Source organism: Simochromis diagramma, unplaced genomic scaffold, assembly GCF_900408965.1.
Source record: "Simochromis diagramma unplaced genomic scaffold, fSimDia1.1 OVJJ01000318.1, whole genome shotgun sequence".
Classification (NCBI taxonomy): Eukaryota; Metazoa; Chordata; class Actinopteri; order Cichliformes; family Cichlidae; genus Simochromis; species Simochromis diagramma.
The window spans coordinates 86924-96562 of record NW_024386774.1 but is presented as its reverse complement, the minus strand read 5'-3'; the positions used below and the strand labels follow the sequence as shown (position 1 = coordinate 96562).

Genomic DNA, 9639 nt, shown 5'->3' with positions numbered 1-9639 from the left:
AGTTTTTGCTGCATGTTATCATTAAATCCTGTTTCGCCTGGTTTGCAAGCAAAATAACAGGAGACAATGTGATTAGGGCTGAGTATCAATTTCAGTTCCTACAACTGCTTCAGTTCCCATTAGTAGTAATACCTACACTTTTTTTGATTTCACTTTTCTAATAGTTTCACAGGCTAATAGTTTTTAAACAGAATAGTACAAACAACATGTATCCCTTTAGAAATCAAACTGTGATACTTCTAAAAGCACATATTCACACCCAGCCACACTAGCACTGTATCAACCCCCAATGTTCCTTTAATGCAACTAGCCCTATAATTATCTACTGGTCACAAACACACTGCAACAGTAAGACTTGTTGATTACACATAGATGATTTATCTACTTTAGGAGCATTTGACTTTTTCTTTAGCGCTCCGAAAAGACACAGAGGCTAATAGTTTTAAACAGAGCACCACAAACAACAACAGGTATTCCTTTAGAAATAAACTTTTCTGGTGTTACTTCTAAAAACTACAGATTCTTAACTAGTCACACTCTGCAACAGTTAGACAGAGTGGGTTACAGTTAGGCCCCCAACAGTCAGCAAAAGAAGTCATAAAACAATAAAAGAGGCTCCCTTTATCAAGAGCATCCCAGCACTCACACATCCCAACTGTAGTTCCATAGTTTTTCCACCTTTTTCATTACAAACAGTTTATCTTATCTTATCATGTCAGAGGTCAACTGAAACCATGTCCACCTGAACCTCCAAAGGTTTTACACCTTTTCTTACACCCCACACCTTTATCTCTGCAGGCAGACAATTACACCTCCTACTGACTAACTGTACCTCTATAGTTTCCACCTTTTTTCATTACAAACTGCTCTTTTATCTGTCAATTACACTTTCTACAGACCAACTGAACCTCCATAGGCTTTCCACCTTTCTTCTTTACATCCTACTCTTTTATCTCTACATCTCAGAGCCCAACTGAAACCAAGTCCACCTATATAAAAACACCCTAATCAGAAACCCTGTATTTTTCCTCAGCACTTCACAACTACCGCAAGGTATAGAGTTTTAACTTTTTACTTTTTCGGATCCCAGACACAGCGGTGTGAGGTACTTAGCACACAGTTTGGACATGTAGAAACATCGTTTGTTTGGAACACAGCAGCAGAGAGGTAGAATTCACAAGAGTTTAATTTAATCAAACCTCATTGTACGGATCTAAGTGGCTCCTCATCACTCGCCAATTCACCATTTTATTTAAATATCTGAATTTTCAGAATGATGATCCAAGCGGGACACAGAGGCTGCTAGTTTTAACACACCAGAATGCAAATATAAATAAAAGCCTGACTATCCTGAGAGCTGCAGCAACACCGTTCTTTCACACGGATGCCTGGATGTGCGTTGGAGCCGACTTTGCTACCCGCACAGAGCGTTTCTGACCTACGGGCGCTGCTTATACAATAGAGAAAAGCAACAATACAGCGCGTTTCTCTGCTCCAAGACATCCCAGGGCCTTTCACAAGGTAAGCATGTCTGTTATACCCAGAGCATAAATGTCTGGATGTCAGCGCTGATTATTCAAACCCTCTTTAAAATGTGACACATATGTTGTCTGAAAACAAATCCTCTAAATTTGCAAAGTTACTGATTTAAAAATATATTTTCAAATTTTTAGTTGCATGACAAACATATGATAGACTCTTGAGCATATTTATTTATATAGCTACATTCACAATGGTATAACCGTGCTAAATAAAAGATGCCCAAGCACCAATGCACTCTAATGCAAACCTCTAAAAAAAATAAATATTCTTCTTAGGAAGACCAGAGAGCAGGGCATTACAGTAATCAATACGACTGGTAATAAAAGCATGCATCAGCATCTCCGTGTTGGCCCGAGAGAGAATGGGGCGGACTCTGGCTATATTTTTTAGATGATAAAATCCAATTTTGGTTACATGTTTAACATGTGGGATAAAAGCAAGCTCAGAGTCAAAAATAACACCCAGGTTTTTCACTTGTAGCGAAGGACATAGTGAAAATGCCTCTAATTTAGACAAGAGTTTCTCTCTCTGAGCCTCAGGACCGGTGCATGGAGGGCTGGGGCCTCTTCTGCCCCCCCAACGGAGACCACGTAGGTAGTCGGAGGCTGTAAGACAGCGGCTCTCTGGAGAAATCTGATATCTCAGGAGGATGACAGGATTCAACCAGAGAAGCTGCTTCATTATAAACGAGGTTCATAACTGAAATCTATGATACACATAAACACCCGTCCATGCACTTAAGTAGTGAGTGAGTATTCACTCCAGTGATGAGCTGTGAGAAAGAAACTGCACACACAGCGATCGGGCGTTATCAGCGACCATAAGATTATTATTGCCAAGCAAGGACCCGCAGCTGGAGCAGGCTGAAGAAATCCTTTAATGCTGATGCAGGCTTCACAGTGTAGAAATGAGAACTCTAAGAAACAAAACAACAGAAGTCATGTATGAAACACAACACAGTTAACATGTGAAGCACTTACAGTTTTTTCTGATGGCTTGAGCACATTTTTTGTAACTATTGGCAATTTTTGCAAAACTCTACACACAAGTAAGAAAACTCTTCACCCAATCAGCAAAACATTGTAGTTTCCTTGTAAAAGCGAATAAGCCTTAACTTAACTGATTACAGTTTTTTCTGAATGCTTAAACCCTAACTGTGATTCCTGTAGCACAATCTCTAAAACTATTCAGACTTATAGCAAAACCACTCACTGAGTTTGCAAAACTAAAAGCACAAAAACTGCTTTGCACTCAGTTTGCAATTTTGTAACACACACTTTGCAAAACTGTAGGCACAATTCACTGCACAACACTCAATTACCAAATTTCCAACACACTCCTAGCAAAAGTATACACATGTATGGCTATCATTAACACTAATTTGTCAACTGTCTGGCACACTTTCACATGTGAAAACTTTTTTAGATAATTAGTTCACTTTGCAATCAGCCTAAGCACTATAATACAGGTAAGCTGTGTGTGCGGAGTACAATGGAGGGAGCAGAAAGAGTGAGGAGTAGAGGAGGCCGAGGAAGAGGACGTGGAGGTGAAGAAGTAGGATGAAGAGGACGACAAGGACAAGGAGGAGCAAGAGGAAGACGAGGAGGGGGGAGAGGAAGGGTAGGAAGAGTAAGAAATAGAATTGCTGATGACATCAGAGCTACAATAGTGGACCATGTAATCAACCGTGGAACAACCCTGAGGGTAGCTGGCCAACGGGTCCAGCCTAACTCGAGCCGCTACACTGTAGCAAGTATCATGAGGACATCTTGAAATGAGAATCTGTTAGTACAGTCACTTTGCACAAAGATTTGTAGCACTGCCATATGCCAATGAGAAACACACCAATACCATTGATGTAAAAATACTGAAATTGTTACTTTACAGAATTGCTAGATGACCAGATGCTGGGGGCAGAGGAAGCATGTTCACTGCAGACCAAGTAACCCATATAGTCATTATGGCGATTGCAAATAATCCTATACTTGGAAATAAACACTTGTGTTTGTTTTGATGTGTTTGAATAAACACCAGTACTTGAAGTTTGGATCCCTCTATGCTTATGGATCTATGACAGAAGTATGAGCTCAGACTGACATAGCCTACCTTGTGCACAGAGAAAGCAAAAGCCAGATGTGTTTTGTATTCATACCATCAGTGTGCAGTTGGCGCATTGTGTGCTTAGTAGATGATGGCTTGTGTGTACTGTTTGATACGGAAACACCATTTTTACGAAGGTGTGAAGAGTTAATCTAGCTGTGTTTGCTTTTGCAAGAGAACTACAATGTTTTGATTATTGGGTGACAGGTTTTCTTATTTGTGTGAAGAGTTTTGCAAAATTAGCCAATAGTTACAAAAAATGTGCTTAAGCAATCAGAAAAAACTGTAACTCTCTAAACCTTCGTAAAAATGGTATTTTGGTATCAAACAGTTAACACAAGCCATCATCTACTAAGCACACAATGCACCAACTACACACTGATGGTATGAATGAAAAACACATCTGGCTTTTGCTTTCTCTGTGCACAAGGTAGGCCATGTCAGATTGAGCTCATACTTCTGTTATAGATCCATCCAGTGCTACAAGTCTTTGTGCAAAGTGACTGTACTCACCGATTCTCATTTCAAAATGTCCTCATGATGCCTGCTACAGTGTAGCAGCTCGAGTTAGGCTGGACCCGTTGGCCAGCTTCCCTCAGGGTCACTCCACGGTTGATGACATGGTCCACTATTGTAGCTCTGATGTCATCAGCAATTCTATTTCTTACTCTTCTTACCCGTCCTCTCCCCCCTCCTCGTCCTCCTCTTGCTCCTCCTTGTCCTTGTCGTCCTCTTCATCCTACTTCTTCACCTCCACGTCCTCTTCCTCGGCCTCCTCTCACTCTTCCTGCTCCCTCCATTGTACTCCACACACAGAGCTTACCTGTATCATAGTGCTTAGGCTGATTGCAAAGTGAACTAATTATCTAAAAAAGCTTTCACATGTGGCAGTGTGCCAGACAGTTGACAAAATAGTGTAAATAATGGCCATAAATGTGTATAGTTTTGCTAGGAGTGCGTTGATCATTTGGAAATTGAGTGCAAAGCAGTGAGTTGTGTTTACAGTTCTGCAAAAAGAGTGCTGTGCAGTGGATTGTAGCTACAGGTTTGCAAAGTGTGTGTTACAAAATGGCAAACTGAGTGCAAAGCAGTGTTTGTGCTTTTAGTTTTGCACACTCAGTGAGTGGTTTTGCTATAAGTATCAATAGTTTTAGGAATTGTGCTGTAAGAATCACAGTTAGGGTTTAAGCATTCAGAAAAACCTGTAATAAACGCACACGCATGCGTCTTCAGCATTACTGGGTTTCTGCAGCTCCTGGTTTCCTGTTTAATACATTCACACAAGCAATCAAACGCTATGAATCGTTCCACAATGTTTGCAGTCACTTTTCTTATCCCTCCTGACTCAAGAGCATAAAGCGATCTACGTTAGCTCTGGGAATTCTGACGGTCGTTCAGTAAATCTTTGTTTAATCTCTTTATTTGCTTTTTGGAGAAGTGAAGGTACAAAAACCTCATCAATCAAATTTGCTTCGGTGGACAGAAAACAGCCGTTGTAGACTGTTTGGGGTTACCTTTTATAAGTATTGAATTTTCAAAAGTGAAGTCAGTTCTTCTGACCAGGTTCAGACCAGGATGAACACAAGTATGATACTGGACCCACTAGAGAACTGGTCCCACCTGTGGGTTCACCTCCTCCTGCTGAACTCATAGGACAGACTCTAATGTAGCATCACGTTCATCGGTCACTCCTGACCTCCTGTGAAGCATGACAAATGTGTAATTAATGACTTCATTATTTGGGGCATTATTGCTCTAAAAATCACATTAATAGTATTATTATTATTGTGCTTTAGGCTGCACTGATAACGCAGAGGTCTCTTCTTCCTCTGGGCTGTTTAAAGGGCCAGTTTGTCCAAAGCTGTGTATATACCAGCTGCTGTCAGGCTTCAGATGTCTGCATTAGTCCACAGTCCACTGTTTGTAAGCCATTGCTTTACTGCAAAAGTTCCCATCTACTGTAAAGAAATGGAGATAAGCAGGCACATAATATGAAAAGGCATGCTGGAGCTGACTTTGTCTTTTCTGATCCATCGGTTTGTGTGGCTCTTTCCACAGGAGGGACCTAACCCACACTTTATTTACTTATATGATAAGTTTAGTGGAGTGTAGTGCAAAATACACAGTGTTTACTTTTAATTTAACAACATGAAGCTGCATCAAGTTTCCATGGTGACTGCTCAAGAAATTCTGCATTCATAAATAAACATCAGACTGTCAAAAGAGCTCATCTGTGCGAGACCACCGAGCTGAGAGCATTTTCAGGTCCAGATCCCCCGTACGCCATCGTTGGAGAGCAGTTGACGTTTTTCTTCCTGACTTTGATTTGAACACGTTTAAATGGAAAAGAGTCAAGGAATCTATAAGCCTATCAGGGTATGTGACGCTTTTGCTTTTACTGCATTTCAGTAATTTGAAGAATTTGATGTCGTTTTAAGTAACAATGACTAAATTGCTATTTCTTTGACAGGTGTTGTTCAACACACCGATTTATGAACGTGCTCTAAAGATCTGCTGGCATCTTCCGGGCTACAGGACTCAGGTTAGACCCAGATTCATGCAAACCAAAGCTGACAGAAAATATCAGGTCATTTCTGAGGACCTGAGAGTGGTGGTGATTAAATGTCTCCTTTACTTTTAGGTTGCGATAATGACGGAGTTTCTCAGACTTCAAGCAGGAAGATCTAATTCCACCGAACCTCACTGCTGAAGATCTGAGAGATCTTTTGGTGGAGAAGAGCAGGGAGACGCTCAGAGAGCAGTGAGTTACTGTCACGCCTGAAAGTCTGTTTGTGATGACGTGTAAGTGCTGAGAGAAAACCTCTGCTTTGCTTTCTTTTGAAGGCTGTGGGAGTTTGAGTTAGAGGATTTTGACGAAGAGGAAGCCAAACCTCTTCTAAGGCTGGTAAGACGAGAAAACCCACAAGACTTTTTTTTCATTACGTGCACATAACCTTTACACATAAGCGCACTGTAAATGTGTTTTCTGTTTCAGGTGTGGGCGGTGAACGTCAGCAATAAAATGAGGGACGTTGAATTTGAAGCCAGGTTGCTTCTTCAGTTCCCAGAGGCCGTACCTCCTAAATTTCAGTGAGTCACATGTAACATACAGTTATTAACCCTGTAAGACCCAACCCATCAAAAAACAGCCAGAAAATTCAGATTCTTTGGAACTGAGATGTTTATTAACCCTTTAAACAAAAGCCACACATGAGTTCTTTGCTATGTCATGTTGTGTATGATTTACTTTTATTGTGTATTTATTTTTTGTATCATATTTGATACACTGGGTGTTTTTGGCAACTTTTTGTTAACGACAATGTTAACTTTAGACTAAAAAAGAGTTTTGTCCACAACATTTAGAAATTATAGCAAGTATTGATCATGTTGATGAGATCGAGGTCTCAGAAACTCATGTATGATACAAAGGTGGTTACAGGGTTAACAGTCCAGCTACAGTGTTTCAATATTTAAATGATGCTTTGAATATGTTTAACAGATAACTCTTATCATGTTTTTCTACAGAGCACCTAAACTCCTCAGCGCGGTGAAGGATTACGTTGAAATCCTGAAAAAGAAGCAGCAGGAACAGCCTAACAGCAAACTGCTCACCGCGCAGGAGGTAGTGGTCGAGGTAGTTCCCCGCGTTCTCCAGGGCTTCTGGGAGCTTCCTCCTCGTCCCCTCCTAAACATGGCCTCCCAGAGTCTAAGTATCCTCTCCACCAGTGTCACCAAGGCCACTTTAGATCGTGTCTCCAAGAGCCTCACGGCGATGGAAACACAGGCCGTCTTCACCCGCTCTATCCGAGACGATATGGTCGACAGCATCCTGACGGAGATTAGACAGAAATTTCCTGAAGAAATTCTGTCTATCCAAGTTGCAAACTTTGCACCCCTGTTGCTGAAGACCATTGCTGATGTAGCAAGGATCCGGATATGTGAAATCTTTGAGCCCCCTTCAAGTCCTGATGTGAAGAGCACAAATGGTGAGCGCTCCTCTGACGGCCTTTCAGTGGCAAATGTTCCACCAGCCGAAGAAGCTCTGTCAGAAAGTGTTGCAGAGCCCGACGTTCCCTGTGAGGAACTTCTTTCTGAAAGGGCATCCAGTCTGAGTACTCGAGACCTTACGATCGAAGGAGCTCTGTCAGAAAGTGTTGCAGAGCCCGACGCTACCTGTGAGGAACCCTATGGCGAGTCCAAATCCTGTGTTGAAGGCGAAGATCAAAAGATCAAAGGATCTTGTTCGGAAATTGGGCCGGTTCCTGATGTTCCCTTTGAGGAACCTTTTGCAGAACCTGAAGCCAGCATGAAGTCCGAAGACCGTCAGATCAAGAAGAAGAAAAAGGGCTTCTTCAAAAGACTGAGAAGTCTGTTCTGCTGCTGTTGCAGACCAAAAGTCACCGACTGACACTGAAGCTGTGACCCAGTGTTGGTGTTGCAGTAACTCTAAATATGTAAATATGTTCCTTAATGATTGTTCTTCATGTTTTTGGGGGTTTCTTTAGTTTTCAGTGGGCTGGGTGTTTTTTCTCCTCCGTGTTCTTTACTTGATTCTTGTTCATAGTTCCTGATTTGTTTTCCTAGTTCTTGTTTCTTAGTTTGTAGTTTCTTGAGTCCACCTGAGTTTCCAGCAATAAAAGCTGCCGATTCAAGTTTCATTCCACGTAAGAGTCCTGTGTTTGGGTCCTACTACCTGCCTGTCACAGCACACCATGACAGAAACTTTATAAACTCATTCATATTTCTACACGAGTCTCCAGCTATGTTAAAGATTTTTTTTCTTTCAAACATTTGTAAGAATCTCTTATGGTTCTCAAAATACTTCCACAAGTCCAGTAAGTGTAGTGCAGTAACATATTGATGGTATTATTTTTAATAATTATTTATTATTTTTAATGCACTTTGAACTGAAACTGGTATATAAAATGTACTTCCTGTAGAAAATGCAGTGTGAATGCTAATAGCTGAATAGCTTGAGTTGAATTTTTATAATTGCTGAAATCTTTGGTGAAAAACATGTTACAGTTTTTGCCCGTTGCTTGAACACATTTTGCAAAACGTCGCTCATTGTGCCAAAACTCTAAACACAAGTAAACATGACACATCAAAATATACCATTCACATCTGTGCCAAACTGAAACTCTGCTGTCAAAACCTAACATTCCTCTGTCAAGATGTAACTCTGTTGACAAAATGACACATACTTGCATCACATGCAGATCAGATCAGGGGGACACACTAGTCTACTTCATATAAAACACTGCAGTCTTTCATTGTCATTGTTTATTCTGAAGGCACATTTTCAGGAGACACAAACAACCAAAAAAAGCAAATAGGCCTACTCAATATTGTCCACTGCAGCACCATGAATTCAGATAAAGCAAAACACAAACATAATACAGTAATAGAAAAAACACTATACTGTACACACAAAAAATCATGACAATTGTGCATACGTGGGCTCATGGATCCCGCCATCTGTTGGGGTCTGGCCACAGGACCTCATCGACATCGCAAGCAGTGTCTTCTCCCGCTGGGCACCGGGGAAAATATCCTCTTGCATGTCGAAACCATCCATGGATTGCTGTCACCTGAATGTAAATAGAAATATATGTGGTGGCCCCTAGAGACAAAACACGTACAAACTCCAAAGCACATTTCTAGCTTGAACTGAACTTCCAAAACAGAGCTACCTAGAACAGCGGTCCCCAACCCCCGGGCCTCGGACTGGTACCGGTCCGTGAGTCGTTTGGTACCGGGCCGCGAGAGTTGAGGCTCAGGTGTGAAATGTCTGGTTTTCAGGGTTTTTATCGCTTTTCAGCGTTATTTTGTTATCGTTTTTATCGTTAACTCGGTTTTCCTGGGTCTTTTCACGTGTGTTATGAATAAATCTTCTTTTTTCGGTACTAGTTTTATTTTGTTGTATTTATCCGCGACACCTTAAAGGCCGGTCCGTGAAAATATTGTCGGGCATAAACCGGTCGGTGGTGCAAAAAA

General features: G+C 41.2%; 1 protein-coding gene and 1 long non-coding RNA gene across 2 annotated transcripts; both read left to right on the top strand.

The window, feature by feature from the left end:
* Positions 1 to 5430: 5430 nt before the first annotated feature.
* LOC120720396 lies at positions 5431 to 6314 on the top strand. The gene is made up of 3 exons (XR_005692917.1): positions 5431 to 6018; positions 6113 to 6184; positions 6284 to 6314. It is a non-coding gene; the product is annotated as an uncharacterized LOC120720396 (long non-coding RNA).
* Positions 6315 to 6323: 9 nt separating this feature from the next.
* LOC120720387 lies at positions 6324 to 9028 on the top strand. Its single transcript, XM_040010058.1, has 4 exons — positions 6324 to 6403; positions 6487 to 6547; positions 6638 to 6732; positions 7168 to 9028. Exons 3-4 carry the CDS (start codon positions 6665 to 6667, stop codon positions 8048 to 8050), a joined length of 951 nt encoding a protein of 316 aa, XP_039865992.1. The 5' UTR covers positions 6324 to 6403; positions 6487 to 6547; positions 6638 to 6664; the 3' UTR covers positions 8051 to 9028.
* The last annotated feature ends 611 nt before the right edge of the window (positions 9029 to 9639 follow it).